We start from the raw sequence: 19128 nt of genomic DNA, 5'->3' as shown, positions 1-19128 counted from the left end.
GGATAACGCCATGCCATCTAGGGGTCTGTTCTAAACGTGCTTGCACAACAAGGGGGACAGGGAGGCAGCAGCACAGCAACTCTGCTCTCCCTCTTTCTTTGCAATGTTGCACAGAACAAAGGTGGGCGGGCAGACAGCGAGAACGGTTTCCCGTGGAAGGCTTCCAGCCTGGGGTACAGATAGGGTTGGTACCAGATGCAGCATAAAAGCTGCTTGCTGTCAGTGGTGCAAGTTGTCTCGGTATATATAAATTTTCTTTTCATACCAGGTCATTCAATTTTCCTCTTGAAGACCATCCACTCTTGGTCCATACAAACCGGAATGCTTTAGCCTTAGCAGCTTGCTTTTCTTGCCTTGCCTTGTTTCAGTCGTCAAATTCTCATTGATGAAAATGCTTTCCTTTATCAAAATTCTACATCCACGCAAAATCACAATCACTATATATTTTGTGCTCACAATAATCAGCACTCCTGTTCATACTCGCATCTACTCACTCATGCTCACTCTCACACCTGCGAAATTAGTGTGGAGCGAGCATGAGTCAGTGCACCCGGGAGTGAATGGGCGGACCTGTGACGTGCTGTGGTGCTATTCTGGGCGCCACAGGGCGCCCAGAATAGCACCACAGCAGCTTCACTTCAGTTTCACAGCGCCCTTTTAGTTTCATCGCCACGCTGAAGCATGAAGCCTGCAGAGTTGACAAGCGCCCTTCATACAGATGAAAAAAAGCGTTCGCGTCAGCAAGTAACAAAAGACCGATCCATGTTCTCGAGCTTATCGCGTGATTGGGTGTGTTCGGCTTATCTTTAAATTTTCTTTCCTCTCTTGGCTGCTGCGACGCTGTTCTTCGGAACGTAAAATACGAGCAAAACCATTCGCCTACTCACGCTGGCTGCTCGTCGAAACACGATAAGGAGGGGTGACGTCCTTAACCCTTTCGCTGTCACTGACGTACCGGTACGTCATCGCGCTTCCCCCCCACGGTGTCACTGACGTACCGGTACATTCTCTATCGTGCGTTCAAAATTTCGCGCCTGAGCGCAAAAACAGGCGCTCCTGGATTGTCCACGCCATCTGTTGACTCTTTCTACAAGTTCGTATATTCGCTCCGACCTGTGTTAACCCATGTATTGAAGAGTACGGTGCGACTGCCACTCCCCACTTTCTCTTTGCTGAGTGGCGCGGTGGCTCCGTGTTCGCTGGATCATGCGTCGCGCGCGCTTGGTTATGGGTTCAAGGGTTGTTCTGTAATCTCCGCTGGTTTGAAGGTTTTTATTTTTCTTCTGATGGTGTGCCTGCTACGGCGCGTCAAGTTCAGGCGCACGTGCCGTTGCCTCTCCACAAAGGGTGACTCGATTGCTGCTTTCGCTCTCTCGCCGCACCCTCGCTTCCGACCTGCAGCAGTAAACGTAAAGCCCTTCGAACTTTGTTTAGCCTTTTTTCATCTCCCTCTGTCTTCTTGATCACGCAACGTCCCATTTCTCTCCGTTGCTCGGGCGACTGAAAGCGCATCCTCCCTGCGCGCGGTTACTTTCGGATGGCTCGGCGCGCGGGACCTTCGTCTGCTCATGGGAGCGGTGGCTGAATTCCGATTCAGAATACGAGCCGAGCTCGGATTCGGACTCGAACAAAGTAGCTTGAGACGAAGAGGGTTCCGCATCGTCAGATTCGGATGTTGAACAGATTTTATAGTCAGGCTGATGATGATGATGATGTTTACTAACAACAGCTGCAGAACACTGAAATGTGCATATTGCATTGACTATGTTATTTGTATACCAATCATAATCAAAAATAAATTGCTATGTTCATTCCCGGTTATGCTCGTTCCCTGAAACCAAGCCGACACTGGGGGTGCGTCACGGCCAGAAACGTCCGACAGCGAAAGGGTTAAGAAGGAACAGCCTGGCAGACGACGCGCCCAGCTGAGCGTGCTTTGTGAGCATGCGCTTAGCCTCATCCTGTTTCCAACTTCGCTCCGTCATAGGGCGCTGACGCACAGAAAAGTCGCCGCTCGCGCACGCCAGTTAAAGATTTGGGCGCCTGTACCACATGAAAGTGGCAGGATGGAATAAATTGTTTATGACTGAGACTATGATTATGACTGAGAAAGATTCGTGGCAAGGTGCCTTCTCTAGATTCCCGCAAAAGCACCTCAAATTGCTTGTAAGTGAATGACTCTTACCTCGTCCTAAATTTCGAAAGGGTCTTGGACTATCTTTCCAAGTATCCTTAGCCACCACTTTATAACTTTCCTATTGATGTAGTTGATCTTTTTTGTTCTGTGCCGCAAAGCCAACTTTTTGCACTGTTTGTGAAAGCATCAATGACTTTGGTCCTGTTGCCTTTCAAAATTTCACTGTTTCGAACATTGACAATTTTATGTAATGAAAGGCCAACTTCAAAGACATTTCACTTGGGCTAAATTGACTATAAATGCCTAATGTATACTCTCAAAGCAATCTTAGCAAAGCTGCAGGGCTGGTAAGTGCTTAATTTTGTTATTAGCTGCTATTAAATAGCGCCTATACACATGACGTGTGCACCTGGTGGCAAAGCGGTAGCGATGTGGATATGACGCATATTGAAGAACCGTACGCAACTGTTGATCTCTCACTTGCATCATGTTGTGCCTATTTAGCCAGGCGCATTGTTCGCTCGTCATTTGTGAGTTCATGGGAGTCTCTCTCAGCTTGCGTTCTCCCTGTTGCGCTCTTGATTTGAGCTGTTGCAAGAATGCCAATGCGTTGTGCGGCCGTCGGGTCCTCGAATACGACTCAAGCATGAGCAATGGCTGTGCAGTACACAAGGCTGCGTAGAGGAAGGCCAAACATATCTTTCTTGTCCCAGCTTTCTGAGCACAAGCATGCACCACAGCACGGCAGGCAAGTGCAACGTGGACCAGCACAAAGCATGTAAAATGCAGTTGACGACACTGCACTTCAACAGCACAGTCACTTACCCCCATCAAGACCTGTTTGGCAAACGCTTCTCTCAAGTTAACATTAAGTACTACTATATGCCGTGATGGTGCATGAAAACCAAAGGTAACATTCAAAGATGAGTTGTATTCAAAGGCGATATTCTCAAGTGATCAATTGCGGCAGTGCATCATCGTCAAGATGTTTTGCGCGTCTCTACATTGGATGCGTTGAAGTTGACGAATGAAATCCTTTCTGACACAGCACCAGAAGCGAGCAGGAACCGCATGTTGCATTTGTCATGAAGGAGAATGTAATGCGGCAGCCATGGAGTAGGTGCGGCGCCAAGCCATGCAGGAATGCAATGCCACCACAGCGAAATAGGTGAAAGTTTATCACGGTGAAAGTGTATCACGGCCGCAGTCTTGCCTGTCTGGCCATGAGTTTATGCACACTTAGCACCGAGCCCCTCTAGCCCGGCCATGCCAAGCCTCAGCAAATTATCACCCTTCACTACAGATGGCGGTAGTTGTCTGGTCGGTCTGATCGGTTGATGAGTTTAGCGCAGTCCAGCGCTTCCAGTGTGCCAGGCAGTGGCCGGTAAAGTCTGATACATCATGTTGGAGATGCTAAGATCGCAAAAATTTTATCCTGCGCTTTAAATGTGACCCGCAGCAGCACAGCGATCAGTTCTTGCCACAGCGCTAGCAATGAGTGTGGGGCGAGCAAGTGCTTCTTTGTCGAAGGCGCAATCGCAACACGCTTGCTTCAGTGAACCCGAATAGCATGCTGCTGGTCAGCCAAGCTAGCGCGCGATGCACCCTGTTCCAGTTGCTGTGGCGTGTGATAGGACATTTCTATTCCTGTGCCAGCCATGCAAGACTGTAGAGCGTCCAATTTTCGCCGGTTTAGCATAACTGCACCATGCGTGGATCGCGTCTTCATTAAGCCGGACTATACCGCTCTCTTAGCTTGGCCACCCCAATGCGCTCTTCGAGCGGAGGCGGAACACATAGAGGTCCTGCTGTTGAATGCAGACAACCAGATAGAGAAAGTAGGCTGGACTCGGAGGATACTTTGCATTAAAAGAACATCGCGGGCACGCAACTGCGTTGTCACAGCGCACGAAGCAGCTGACAAAGTATACTAACTCTATGGCTAGCAGATGTGCAGGACCTGTTCACTGATACACCGGAACAGAATACAGGCAAGGAAAGCATGCAGCACGGGCGCTGCTTCTCCACATTCTTCACTGTACATCACTGCCACCGGGCTATAATGGCATTGGTTTTTTTCAATTTCGATATGAAAAACATCGATTTTTGCAAGCTCTTTGTGATGGATTGAGCTGGATTTCAAGTGTAAAATTTTGCACAGAGGCTACTGCATGTCTAAATTATCTGAAACTAGGCTTTCTACGCGATCGAAAATTTCGTTGCAGTTGGCCTTTAAGATTTTACCTGCCCTCTACAGCAGTTGCTTTTCATCAACCCCCCCCCTTCCCCCCCCCCACGTCCTTCAAAAGGAAGGAATTTGTATTGGATCATATATTGCTTCTGTTTAAATGATCTGTTTTTATCCTTTTGTGACAAACATATTTCCATGTGCCTTGACACAGCATGTGCAGTTAAGAATTTAAACATCTTCAGATACATTGATGATTAGTGTCATGATGCATGTTGGTCAGGTGTGCTGGAGATACCATCATCAGTAGAAAAAAAGCCAGTCCTTAGCTACAATTCGGCCCATTTCAAGGTTGTTACAATGGCTATAGCAAAAAACTGCATGCATGCTGCTCTCAAGAAGACCATCACGTTGCATGCAGCTTTCAGCTCCACATCCTACATGTGTGAAATACTGGCTTTCCTACGGAATTGTTGGCTTCATTTGCAGGAAGCCTGATTAAAGAAGTGAATTCGGGGACCCATACATGTAACAATGAGCCTGAATTCAAAAGGGCGCGCCCTGTGGTTGTGCCATACGTTCATGACCTGTTCCACCGCACCGCCTCAAGAAGGTGGCTGGGAAATGCAGCATCGCAGTCATTTTTTCAGCACCTGGTAAGCTTGCATATCGTGAATGTGCGATATCGTGAATGGTGCTGCCAAGGCCAGCTGCACTACAAAGCACACAACACATTTTGTGGAGTGCAGAGTCGGTGTGGTGTACCGGATCCCACTTTCATGTGGTAAATGCTATGTCGGCCAGACCGGCCGCTGCGTCAATGAAAGATTGAGAGAGCATCACACACCTGTTAAGTCATTGGCAGGGGCTGACATTTGGCACATCACTGCCGGCGGTGCTCGTGCATGCCCAACTTTCAGGGCATCCATGTCCTTCGCAGCTATGCGACGCAGCAAGCTTGAGAGATCTTTGAGGCCTTGTGCATTAGCAACAAATTGATAAATGTGGGAGTACACTTTCAGTGACCTTGCATGCAAGAGAAAAAGCATATATCGAGCAGCATGGGAATTCTATTGAGGGACAACTGTGCCTTCTGCTTCTTTTTTGTAGGTTTCTGCACAAGTATGTGTGCTGCTGTTTTTTCGCCATCAAACCTCCAGTTGATGTCTAGCACCCGTCCAGTCTATATCTCTCTTCTTTATGTTTGCGTTCCTTAGCACTTGTTATGATGTCAAAGACACATTCAGGCTTGACTGCTTGGACAACCTGGAGTAGAACTGCATAATAATCTCATGCAGGATGAGCCATGGGATGGAGTGACCAGCAGCAGCTCTTCCAGCACACTAGCCGACCAGCAGCAGGTATGCATCACTTTGGTAAAAGTACAGTTGAACCACGATATAACGAAGTCAGTAAAATTGTCAATTTGCTTCGTTATATGGAAATTTCGTTATATTGAAATTCGACCTTTTGTGCAAATAAGTACTGTTGCCAATCTATTTTTCTTACACGGAAAGGGGACGCAGAATTTTCCGAATTATCAGGCAATCGAAAAAAGTAAACATGAATGAGAAAACAATTTTGATAAATTTGGGAGTCAGTGACAAAAGATACGGTATCATGCTACATATGTTGACGATATTGTTACATTGCAGAAGTCACATATAAAAATGTATTTACAATACTTACAACACAGACAATTATGCACAAACAAGATGGCTGTTGAGACCGATTCCCCCTCTACAAGTCAAATCATCTGACTGGCGCCACTCTTGGTTGCACTGTAAGATAAGCCCCACATGTAAAGGCGCCGTCTCAGCGCTAACTAAGGGAGGTAAGCTCGCGGCAAAGTAGCAAAGCAAAGCAGCAAAAAAAGCAACGGAAACAACTGAAGGCGTGCCCATGACATATGTGTCAAGCGATCCTCGAGCTCTGGTATGGGAGAACTTGGGGGAAAGAATTTCACTTGCGGAGGCTAGACGAGGCAAGTGGAGAGAGCGTCTCTTGGCAGTGGCCCTCTCCTCCTAAAATCACAGGTTCGTGGCACTGAAATATTTCTATCTTGGCTATTAATGAACAAGTTTCAAAATTTTTTGCAGCAGAGCACTCCCTAGAGGGCACAAAACAACTTCCAGCATCTAACCAAAATTTGCTATGTGGCCTCATGAGGGGCCCTTTAAGGGCAGTAAAAGACGTGCATTCATTTTTTCGAACTGCCCGATTTTTCAGACGTTTTCGCGGCCCCTAGGGAGTTCAAAAAATTGGATGTTGGCTGTACAACTGACTTAAGAGGATGCTTCAAGTGGTCTGTTGGGCGAACGCGCGGCGGAAGGACGATAACAGAAGCGACCTACGCATTGAGGAATGAACAGGAAAAGGAAGTGCGCTGCGGCTTCTTTGAAGGAGCCTGAGCCCAAAAAACAAAGTGGTGGCTCACACCGAGATGTCCCGCCTTTCTGTTGTCTTTTTAAATAAAGTAAACATTAGTCCTTGCTATTCAAACCGTATTAAGTTGTTTTTTTATTTTTTATTCTTTTTAACATGCTTACTAGAGAGTGGCAGCATCGGGCAACATGGTGTCAACGCGTCTTGACCTAAAACGAAGTTCTGTGTCACTCGGGGAATTTTGCAAAGGCACCCAGGGAAAACCTGGAAAACTCAGGGAATTTAGAAATGTCAACTTGGTAGACACCCTGACATCCCTGATTGTGATTAGACGACGTCACATTCCATTGTGCTCCCACGTACTTCTCATGCAGCTGGAAGGATCCACAGCTGACAGCACGCCACCACCACTTCCACCACGAGGTAAGTTCTAATGTTTATCATGCTAAGAGTTGGTGCCTTTTATAATCCTTTCCTCGACACTGCACTGAGTAGTCACAAATAATCAGGGGCAAGATCAAGGCATTCACATGTGCAACTCAGTGAATAGGCAATAAAATTGATCACGTTCGAATGCTGCTAATATGGCAGCGGTGCACCAGATTGGACGGGGAGGCCGTGAGGTGGTGCCATCGCCTGACGTATAGCCTGTGCTAATAAAGACTGGATCTCAGGTGAAAAAGTAATGCTCTCGATGGTGGGTAAGAAAGAATGAGCGAGCTTGTTTCAGAGATGCAGATTTAAACAAATTTTGCAGAGTGTAATGCAAGATTTTGCATTATGCCATGAGTTAATACTGGGTGGGTCTACAATTTTGCATCTGCATCATTTGGGGCAACCAACTTGGCCACCATTTTATCGTGAAGAATCGCGTGCTGCTTAGGTAGGTTGTTTTTAAAAGATTAACATGGAAATAGGAAACAAGTAATTAGTCGAACCTCACTATAACAAACATGGATACAATAAAATATTGGATATAACGAAATAAATATAAATTTTGGTTTGCCCTGCTTTATTTCGCTGGAGTATCTACTGCTATAACGAAATTGAGAATGTAGTATTCAACTCAGTATTGGTTATAGCGAAGAAAATTCTTGCTTTTAGGTGCCTCTAAATATATATTCCGGTAACAATAATCTCAAATACAGTTGCCAACCATATTTTTGAGGCGCCTGATTTTTCATACTTGTGCGATTATTCGAACTTCCCTGCTGCACCAACACTTAGCCCTCGCACTAGAATAATGATAACCGAAATTTCGGATGCTGCACAACATTTCAGCCATGAACTGCGCCCACGATGCGGCAAGCACAGAAGTCATGAACAAAGTTGCCGTCCTGTTGACTGGCATGAAACTGCAACTTTTGTTGCAGACTCCCAACGAAGCAGCGATAGTTAGGCCTAGCAGCTTAAGCAATGCTGCAAGCAGAATAGTTTGTGACAAACTGCCGCAGGAAGCTCGCCATCAATATGTTCACATGCATGGACTGCATGGATCGGCAGTCGAGCAGGAGATTGAATGCACAGGCTACGTTGACGGCGGTTGTAGTGGAGTACAGGTCCATGTGTGGTTACTCCATGTCCGAAAAGTTTGCCTCTGGTGAAACTCGGCAATAGCTACTTGAATTGACATGTGGGATGCACGTGTGTGTTTTGGCCAGTGGCTTGGCTGGTTAGATGGCAGTCGTACCAGGTACACCAATGTGGCGATTCCACGTGGTAACACCGTTCGCACGGTTGCATATTTGTTGCTCTGCTGACCATACACATATGTCACATTTCTTGCATATATAACCCACGCCAAAAGGCTGAAAATTTAACAGTATTGTCAGGGTGCAGATTATATGGAAATTTCGTCTTGAGGTGTGACTTCACAGCAACGCGCAATATTCTAACGTGAAAGTATGCCTCAAGGCACAGTTCTCTCCCATCTGTGCTTGACAGCAATCCTTTACAGCACAGAAGATTATCAGTGTCGCTGAAAATGAGTGAACAGAGCCGCAGGCTAAATATGTGACGTGGAAGAGCTGTGCATCTGCGAGACAAATTTTTTTTAATAAAGATTTCAGCGTTGTTGTCTGCAGTTACTTCTGCTGATTATATGGGCAGATTTTGTTTTCTTTCCAGCGTGCTGTAATTGTGGGCGTGGGTTATATGAGAACATGGGTTAAACACGGAAAAGTATAGTAATTATTGGTGCCCATGTGCCTAGTATTGGCTCAGCAAGACACCGATGGGCCATCAAAATCCACAGGAAACCTTTTGCTGGCGCGTTGGAGGCGTGCTGACTGCTTTTCTTTTGCATGATCTGATCGCAATCTTTTTTTGCCTATATCTACGTGTGTGCTTATAACAAATATAGGATATAACGAAAGTATTCCATGGCCAATGCATCTTCTCTATAACGAGGTTAGACTGTATTAAACAAAATGCACTGACAAGCAACCATATGCAGCAGCGAGCAGCAAATATAAATTATTACTGCACAAGCAGCTGACCTACCATATCTGAAACATTTAACAGTTAAGAATCGCCACGGCCAACAAAGTTTCTAGGACAACATAGGCTCTCCAATTTAGGTAAAGCATGGTGAGGAGAAAAATTAGCTTGCAGTATAGTATTTTGCTAAAAGATAAAATTGTATCACTCGTCTCTTTCTAGAGTGGCAGCTGCAAATCGGACTTCTGGAATGCATTTATGTTACACTGCTCTGCATAATGTTGAGGAAGATGAGCACGAGCTTGGGGCTGAAGAAGACGGCGCTTCAGTGACTAGCCTGCTGTAGTCTTGTCTTTCATGCAAGGACACACGGTATGGTCGCCTGTGAATAGGGTGTGTGTCACCGGTCTCAATACGGTGTGTTGTGAAAGAGGTCTGGCCTAAAGGGCAACCATTCAAGTAAAAAATGCCGCTGAATGAGGAGAGCAGGTTGCATAACTGGTCGGCATGGTGAGGTGGAAATTCGGGAGCAATCATGTTTGGGAAGTGAGGAAAGACAGCCAGCAAAGAAGATGAAGAGTCAACAGGAGACGACGTAATATCAGCAGTCAAGGCTGATAATTGGCAGTGTTGGGAAGAGGACAGCGTACCTATTCCATGTTTCCAGTAGAATGTGGTCGCCCATTCTGAAGTTGACGAAAGGAAGGCTGGTATTCGTTGAAAGTGACGATGGTTTACAGAAGAGCAGTGCGATGGGCAAGAAGGACATCCGCGAGAAGAGACACAACATAATCACCGTCAGGCACAGGTGGCTTGTAGGGCGAGTCGAATGTGCTCGTTGGAGCACGGTCTGCTGGGAACTACCTCAGGAAGGTCTGGACAAGGTAAATCAAGTTAAACAAGTTCAGCGGAGCAGTCAATAAGGACAGAGTGAGTGGATAAGAAATCAAGGCCTAGAATAAAATCATGGAGATGTTCTCAAGAACAGTAAAGAAAACAGATGTTTGGTGGCCACCAACACCAACACAAGTGGCACACATTCCTATTGTGGCCAGTGTTCTCCCATCAGTGACTTGTACAACACAGGACAGGGGTCAGGACTTTAGTGAGCTGTCTACGAAGCTGGTCGCCTAATACGGAGATGTGCATGGTGGTATCAAGCAGAACAGTAACAGGGACACCATCTACATGCACATCAAGTAAATTCTTATGTGTCGGTAAGCTCAGTAGAGAAATTGTAAATTCCAAATACAGCACAAAAATACACACACACATAAAGAAGACACGAAAGACAAGGACAAGCGCTACTACCAACTGTTTATTTGAATCAACACACCCTCCCATTGTATAAAGTGAGCCACACACAGGTGTCACGTCCCTTATCCCATGTGAAGGTGATAAACTTAACTAAAGAAGGTGAGCAATACTGCTGCCTGCTTTAGATGGCAGAATTCAAGAAGACCAGTTTGGCACTGTGCAAAACAATAGATGCTTCGCTTACACAGATAGAGGAATTTTTGTGGACATGGAATGCTTCTAAAGCCACTCAAGCCATGTGGTTTGCAGACATGCCTGAGACAGTAGTCTCAGAAAAAAGTGCCTCGCAACCACACGTGATGATATGGACAACCAAATGTGCAAATTTGTCCTCTTTTTTTCTTAACTTTTAGCGCATGCTCCATGAGCCAGTCACTGATGCACCATTCGGTTTGGCCGATGTACACATTTCCACATTTCAAGGGAAGTGAATATACCACTCCTGTTGCACACCCTACGTGGGGGTGTTCATGTCTGGTTTGGCAACCTTGCTTGCGGTCAACGCAAATGCGAGGGCAGAGCCTGGCGTTGCGAAGAAGGGATCACTGGAAAGGCGTAGGCGTCTGATCAATTGACGGAATGACAGACCGAACTCCAAGGTTTGTCAGCTCGTCGTGCACGACAGACTGCATAAAGGGAATGGTTGGTCGATAATCATTCGGGTAGGTCTGGAAGCCAACTGGTGCCACGGCTTCAGTCTCCCGGTGAACGATACAAACGAGTTTCTCGGACGTTGACAGCTGATGTGCAGAGTGAAGGTCCTCGCACGTAGCAGCTGTATTTGGAAGATGCGTGATCTGGTGTGTGATGCGATGACTTTTTGTTTTCTTGAAGTGTTGACATTCATTAATGACGTCAGCGATAGTGGGAAAATACTTGCAGTACACGGGAAGATTAAAAGGGTTGTCCACTATTCCCTTCAGTACGAGGTTCACTTGTTCTGGCATCCTCTTGTCAACCTTGTGGCAAAGGGTGAGAATGACCTGGATGTATGTCGCATATGATCCGCTCGTCGTCTGGATGCGGAACCCAAGTTCTATTTGCGCAGATCGCTAATGGCCAACAGGTTTGCTGAACAACTCATGCAGTTTTTGCATGCATTGCTCCCAGCTGGTCAATTCTTTCTCATGGTTTTGAAACCAAATCTGTGCCATTCCTTTCAGGTAGAAAATTATGTTAACCAGCATAACAGTTTGGTCCCACCTGTAATGGGCGCTGAGGCGCTCGTACATTTCAAACCACTTATCAACATCAAGATTTTAATTCCCTGAAAACGTTCTTGGGTTGCAATGCTGGGACAAAATGACTATCGGCATTGTGATAGTGGTTGTTTATGCCGGCATGGTGGCTGTCCCTGCACCGGCTCCATCGGTCCTTGTGTTGCTAGTGGCGAGGCTACGTCTGCTTCAGAGCTTCATCGTGCACAGCAGTACCCAGCACCTCCATCAAATATGTTGCGGAGGGCGGAAGCAAGGTGGGAAATGTATTTGCAGTATTTACGGTAATTTACAGTAATGACAAAGAAGTCTACAGCAGGCTAGTCACTGAGGTGTCGTCTTCAGCCTCAAGCTCGTGCTCATCTTCCTCAACGTTGTGCACAGCAGTGTAACAATATTATCGGCAATGTCATGTTGTCAGACATTTTATGATGCCGTTCTCTATATTTGAATAAAAAAAAAAACCTTCCTAAGCAGTTTTTTCTTTTTCTTCCAGTTTGGCGAGTGTTGCCTTTTTTCAGTGTTGCCTTTTTTCAGTGTTGTTTCCTGCTCACTCTTGCATGATTTCATTCAGTGACAGCTCATTCAGCACTTCTCCAGTACCACTAGCAGACTTGTTGACCATCTCTGCCTCTTTTGTCTTTCCTCTATATTTTTTGTGATTGCTCTGCTTTGCATTCCTGTGCCCTTTCCCCCTTCTAGAGGTAGTTGACACCCTGTTCGTCTCATTTGTGTTTTCACTTTAATAGTAATAACGATAATCAATTCTTATTATAGTGCCCAAAAACACATATAGGTACTGGCACGCATGGCTCAATTCGTAAATATGAATGAGCAGATCATGAGGCTAAACACAAACTATGGAAAGGTAAAATGAAAACATGGTTATGTGCCTTGAAACAAGTAGAGCTTTGTACAAGATTTGTATAAAAGACAAGTTACAAAATATATTCGTGACTGAATGTATAAAGCAAATTCATATTGTCAAGAGCTACAACTCATTGGTACTCTTGGCATAGGAGAAGATGCATGTGCAATACGAACAGTAGACACTGTAAAACAAATACATAGTATAATAATTACATAGTGTCAGTCTCTAAATTAGCTTGATCTCGCTGCAGTGCCTCCACCTGCGGAGCCACATGTCATCCGACCAACATCTGCAAACCGCAACTCCCTCAAGCATGGGGACCCACTTCTGCCTTGCAAGAATGCAGATCCCATTAAAGAAGAGGCAGCCAATGGGAACTGCACATCTCTTAGTTCCACATATGAAGATGTTTAGCCAGCGTCTTTTTTTTCCCCCTTTTTCTCTTATGTCACTGTCTGAGGGGCAGGTTAGGTGGTGACGTTGAAATTGAGGTATTCAGATATAATAGAACCCCCCCCCCATCCCCCATGACCACTGCAGGTTAAATCAATATATCCGGCATGTCTTTCTTTTTCTTTTTTTTTTCTGTTCGAGTTTAAGATAAACAGTAGAGTTGTCGCCTTTTGCTGGTGACAGCTACCTCTTTCCCCTTGATCGATAACATAAACTAAAAAAAGAAATATAAGTGCTTGCATGAGGTAATGCTTTTCAGCGAGCAGTTATGACACTAGGGATCATAATTTTAATTTTCAATTGTGGGATGAAAGAAAAACTTATTACAATGTTGTTACACAATGCAGTCATAACTACTGCCAAGATTTCCAGGACACATATTTGCATTTCACCTAGTGCTCTGGTTGTATAATGTCACCTACTGGTAGACTTCTGTTTGGCGATTTGCCCCTATTTTCTTATAAATTTATTTGTACTGATAGGAATTTACAGTGCTACAGACTGTCCCAGTTGTCCCTAGTTTACTGGCTGAGAGAATGAAAGGGCAGAGTTTTTTCTTTCTGAATTTCGTTCCATAACTGCAGCATTGTAGTTAGTGTAATGTCACGAATTTGACAGTACTTCCATTTATTCAAGCTGTTTCTTTAATTTTTATTATTTTTTTGCAGAATAGTGCTCTCACAACTCACTAGGCCATGTACTTAGTTCCTTAAAAATGCAGTATAGTCCTAATTTTTAAATATACTAGTATTATTTACTGGGATCCTGGGCAGATGTCATATCCAAACCTTGCGACATCACAAGGAGACAGTACGAGAGCTCCAGTCCCAAATTTTTTTTTCAGTCCTTTTTTTTTATGGCTTACCCTTACCAAGGTGTAAGACTCACGTTTCTGGTGTTGCAGAAAATCACTCTTTTAATAAGTATGCTAGCAGTTCTGCAAAGAAAGGAAAGGTGCCGCTTGCATGCATGTAAAATTGCAATTGCACCTTCAGATCACAAAGCTGTGATGTCAACCTGGGCTTGAATTGACTGACACCAATTATCAGAGTAGTGAAACAAAATTTAAGGACTAGAACAAAATGCACTAATTGTGCCACAACTGCATTCCAGCTGGCTCTGCACTTGGGAGGAAAAGCGCAGGCACCATCCTCACCGTGTGTGAACCCTCTGCTTCTTAAGAGCGGGCATCAACTTTCTTTAATACAAGGAAAGGAGTGGAAGAATGACCTAGCGATGTCTTTCTTCAAGGCAATGAGCTAAACTTGCTTGGAAATGTTCATATGCTCTAGACGTTGTTTCCTAATTGAAACAGGATAAGGAGGTTATGGACTTTTCTACATATTGGGGCAGCAAGTACTTTGACCTACTGTATGCACTGTAGTTACAATAATGTTCTTCGCAGCATTCTTCTGCACGCACTGATTTTAACCAGTTGTGGGATTATAATTATGACATTTCCTTGTGATCTAAGTATTTTATTAAGTGGGTGTGAATGTGTTGTTTTGCTTTAATTTAAGTATATAAGCTTGACATTACATTGACAGCACTGCTGTTAGGTTTCCTGTGATGTATTCTAATCAAATGCACAATTTGCAACGAATATAGTCTTCCTTCTGGGTTAAGGTTTTTAGAAATCTCATCATAGGCCAAGGAGGAGGTTGTGATCTGTCCGTCCACTAACACACTCTCATAGCTTTACACACTGGGCAACATTTGTCAGTTGCAACTGTCGGCATGTGAGATGTGGCAACAGCAATTGTATCAAAACCAAAGAAATATGTGCAGCTGGAATGGCTTTGGGAGTATATATAAATGATAGGTATTAATATAGGTATAACTGTGGCCATGACTTGACATCCATGGAAGTCTTTTAACTGTTCGTGTAATGGTTGTCAGCCTATGTGCTGCATGACTGCTGTTTTCTATTACAGTATTAAATAGTTGTTTCTACCCTCTGAATACATTGTATGTCTTCTTATTGGTTCTGGGATCGTTCTTTGGCTGTAATGTAGGCAGCTTGTCTCCATTTAAGATCACCATTCTGTTTCTACAATGGGCTGCTAGTGCAGGGTGTGCAGGTAAGGAGCGCTGACACAAAATTTTAGAATGAATGTCCCTTGGCAAAGACCCGCTATTTGACAACAAATCAGTTTTAGCCTTTTTTTAAATTATGTTAATATACTACAAGTTACACACCCATGTGATCCTAGCACAGCCTCTAATTAGAGGCTGCTGCTGCGACAGCATATATAGCACGTGCTTCGCTGTCCTTGCGTTCAGGCCTCCGGTGAGGCAGTAGTGGTACTCTCAAACTAACGCCACTTATCCTTTCATTGCAATAGCAATTTGTATGGACACTCCAGGCGCGTTTATGCTATCGCCGTGAGGTTCCGTATAAAGTCCAAGGGCGATAGAATTGCCGCCATGTGCTGTATGTGAGAGTCGAAGCGTGCGAGGGTGGATCTGGCGATTGCGGCTCGATCTTGCGCACGCAAGCGAGAGAAGCGGGGAGGAAGCGCGCCGTTTTCCATCTCGCAAGGATTCGGGGGCACGGGGCGTGCGTTCTACTCCGGGCGGCCGTGCGCGCCCACCCGAGCCGCTGTATCTTGAAAGCTATCTGCGACAGGGATAGAGTGCGGTCGCGCCCTGTGTTTACGCGGCTTAGCTTGCGTTGATGCGAGATGCAGCACAAAGGTCAATTCGCTCGCTCCTCCTACCGCGCTTCCTGGCTCCAGCGTTTTGACAGCGAGTTTCCGCGGTCATCGAGTGAAAGTGTTAATGTTTGCTTGTGCGGGCATGACACCATGCTTGTTAATTTACCTCCAGCGTTCTGACGGCGAATTTCCGCGGTCATCCAGTGAGATGTGTTCATGTTTGCTTGTGCTTGCATGGCACCGTGCTTGTTAATATAGCTGGTTATATGTTTACAAGTCTATACGGCCGGTAAAACTGTTCTTACTTTGTACAGATAGCTGTCCACTAATTCGCTATCGCAATCAATGTTTCAACTTTAGGGCGAAACTGCGACATTTTTAAATCTGTCATCACTTGTAACATATCTATTATGTTCCTAGCACATCTCACTATAGTCATTGTTATATTTTTACTACATATATAGTTAAGCATCGATATAGCGAAGTAGGTAAAATCGACAATTTGCTTCGTTGTAACGAAATTTCATTGTATGGAAATTCGACCTTGTATGCATATAAGTACAGTCACCAATCGATTTTTCTTAAGCGGAAAGGGGCCGCAGAATTTTACGAGTTATCGGGCAATCGAAAAAAGCAAATTTGAATGAGAAAAATATTCCTTTTGATAAATTTGGGAGTCGGCGACGAAGGATACGGTTTCATGCCACGTCGACGATATCTTCACACCGGCAGTACGAACGAGGCCAGCCACGCTTTCGTGCGCAATACGTCCGAACGGCTGATAGTGTCGCCCGCACTGGGACGACGCTATCATGGAAAGCGCTAGCAGCGGAGAGCGAATGCTTCATCTGCCTCACTCCAACGGTTCACCAAACTCGAGATTACGCAACCTCCAATATAAACGCGCGGGAAGATAGCTTACATGATGCCACACCGTCGCAGCAGGGTAAACGGTGGCGTATATATTCGCGCTTACAGCCATGCGCAGCCACGGCCAAAACGTGCCAGAAACCGAGACGCGCGCCAACTTGTCCCTCACTCCAGCCCCTCACGCGTGCTTGATCGCGTTACCGCGAGTACGCTCCCTCCCCTCTTTGCCTTCGCTCGCGTGGGAAAGCGGCACACGTGAGTCCACTAACTTTTTTGTCTCGCCCTCGCACGCTTTCACTCGTGCCTAAAGCACGCAGCACGCGGGGCGCGATCGGATCTTGCCGCAGTTGGACTTTATACAGAACATGATGCGGCTCCACTTCGGCAGTCGCTCTTGTCGCGCGGCGCGCGATTTAAGAGGAGCATTTGCGAACAGCCGCTTGTAGTTCAATTCTTTGACCATCTGCGTCCGCGGAAGTTTCCGTTTATTAGAGAATTTTAGTGCGTCCGGTTTTCCGGCAAGTGCGGGCGGTTTGTCGGGTGAGCGGGGGCGTAAACATGAGCGGCCAGATTGGTGGCGGCAGCTGGTGGTGCAAAACTCAACTACCTAAACACAGATCCAATTACTATATTCTTGGCTGGGGTGTAAGTTTTCGACAGCGGCGTAATTGTGAATGCAATTACGCCGCTGGCGAAAGTTTGCACCAGCATGCAGCGAAGCAGGATATCGTTGGTTACTGCAGTTTTAGCTTTGTGTTTGTCTGGTTGAGCTCTACAACACCACGCAGCTGCACCGCTCACGTTTACGCCACCGAGCATCCGGTAATCCAACCAAACCGCCCCTGTTTGCCGGAATAGCGGACACGCTAAAAGTCTCTAGTGTCTCGGTATTAGTTTGCGGCGGCAGCAAAATTTTGTTATATTGAAATCGCATACAAGCACACTTCGTTATATTGAATTTCTAAATGCACGGTGTTCTACGGACAAGAGGTTAATAAAAGGTAAATACTTCGTTATATCGAGAATATCGTTATATTGAATTTTGTTATATCGAGAATTTCGTTATATTGAATTTCGTTATATCAAGGTTTAACTACATCTGACACATTTTGCAGCGACTAATAGTTAGGCCTCTTTGCAGCCATATTGCATCTACCATTCACAATTTATTGGCATCTCATGACCACTCTTGGCGTTCTTTGGCCACATCTGGCTCTTGTGCCACAACACACCACATAATTGTCATTAAAGTGAATAGCTGTCTTTGGCTTTTTCGCCTGATTACGTGGTCGGTGGCCGGACTTCCTCGGTTCAAAATTAAGGCGCGGCTGCATATAGCATGTGCTGTAGCGCAATCGAGTTACTGTACGCGTTCTTACGCGACAAGGTTGTGGTATCGGAAGAGTTAGGGGCTTAGATACTTGGTCGGTGGTGGCGCTGTGTCGAGTTTTTCCAAGTTGAACGGAAGCAGTCGAGATAATCAAGATACGTTTACAGTATTGGTGGAAAAATAAAAGCAGGGAAGATTTACACGACCGGATCCATTACAGGCATAGGTAGCCGTACAGGGTATAGGTAGAGAAGTTCAAAAAAAGAAACGGAATATGGAGATGTATACGAAAATGCAGGATGAAAAGCCTGTATAGCATATCTAATTAACTCAAACAGGTTAGGTGACGATATTTCTGGCCACCTTGTTTCAAAGGGGATGCCAATAAATCACCGCTGCCATGGCCTGACTGTTGCTCGGCGCGTTCTTCGCCGAAGTCCGCAGCGCATCTCTGGTCCAAATGCGCCGTTTCGTCTTGCCGGCCTCACTGCAGGTTGGCTTAGACCAACCACCGCATTGCGTGGGATCTTCACAATTTTATTGCAAATAGTCCGAGGAGTATCCAGCTTCCGTGGAGTAAGCGAGCGGAGGAGAAAGCGCTTTTGCGCAGCTGTAGTCGTGCCATTGTCATTCTTTCATCTTCGTTGTGCAGCTAGCCGCCGTCGCCACGCGGTCGTCTACTAAAGCATGTAGACGGTAGTGTGCCGCCGTCATCAAACACCGTTATTGACACGCTTTCGAAGCATGGCTAGTGTGCTTATTTCATTTCGCGGTCCGTAGTCCGTATAAAATATTCGCCTATATACGTTCACAATTATCGTCGATGGTTTCTGTAACAAATTCTTTGTCTCGCTTCGTTTGCTGTGTTTGGTAGTCCACCGACTCCGCCATCACGATATGGGACCTATACGTTCCTTGAACACGCAACAAATAAAGTATAACTTAAACATACGACAAATTCAAGAAGCGCGCCAAATTTTTTGGCATAATGGTTTACGAAGGCGCCTTTGTATGCCACGAAAATGGGAAGGGGGGGAAGGCAGTCCGCTATTTATATAGATGCGATGCGCTAGAAATGCGAAGCACGACTGTCGCGTTGATGTAAACGGGCTATAGATAAAAAAGAAAGAGCACTGACACACGGCCACTCAGCCTGCCGGTGGCGTTACCCTGCAGCACCGCCAGAAGCACGCCACATAAACCGTTTCCTCTTTCACCCTGCACTTCTCCGCATTCAACACGGAAATATAAGCTTGGTTCCCTG

At 45.6% G+C, this 19128-nt stretch overlaps 1 protein-coding gene across 1 annotated transcript in view; it reads left to right on the top strand.

Moving 5' to 3' along the window:
• The window catches only part of spg (dedicator of cytokinesis spg), a 168197-nt gene extending 153228 nt beyond the window's left edge, over positions 1 to 14969 (top strand). Inside the window, exons 34-36 of the mRNA XM_050172253.3 lie at positions 5624 to 5686; positions 7085 to 7133; positions 12805 to 14969. Of these exons, the coding sequence (XP_050028210.1) occupies positions 5624 to 5686; positions 7085 to 7133; positions 12805 to 12968 (276 nt within the window). The 3' untranslated portion in view covers positions 12969 to 14969. The remainder of the gene's footprint in view (positions 1 to 5623; positions 5687 to 7084; positions 7134 to 12804) is intronic.
• The last annotated feature ends 4159 nt before the right edge of the window (positions 14970 to 19128 follow it).

Source organism: Dermacentor andersoni, chromosome 6 (genome assembly GCF_023375885.2).
Source record: "Dermacentor andersoni chromosome 6, qqDerAnde1_hic_scaffold, whole genome shotgun sequence".
NCBI lineage: Eukaryota > Metazoa > Arthropoda > Arachnida > Ixodida > Ixodidae > Dermacentor > Dermacentor andersoni.
The sequence above is the reverse complement of the archived record's forward strand: the minus strand, read 5'-3'. Positions and strand labels throughout refer to the sequence as shown.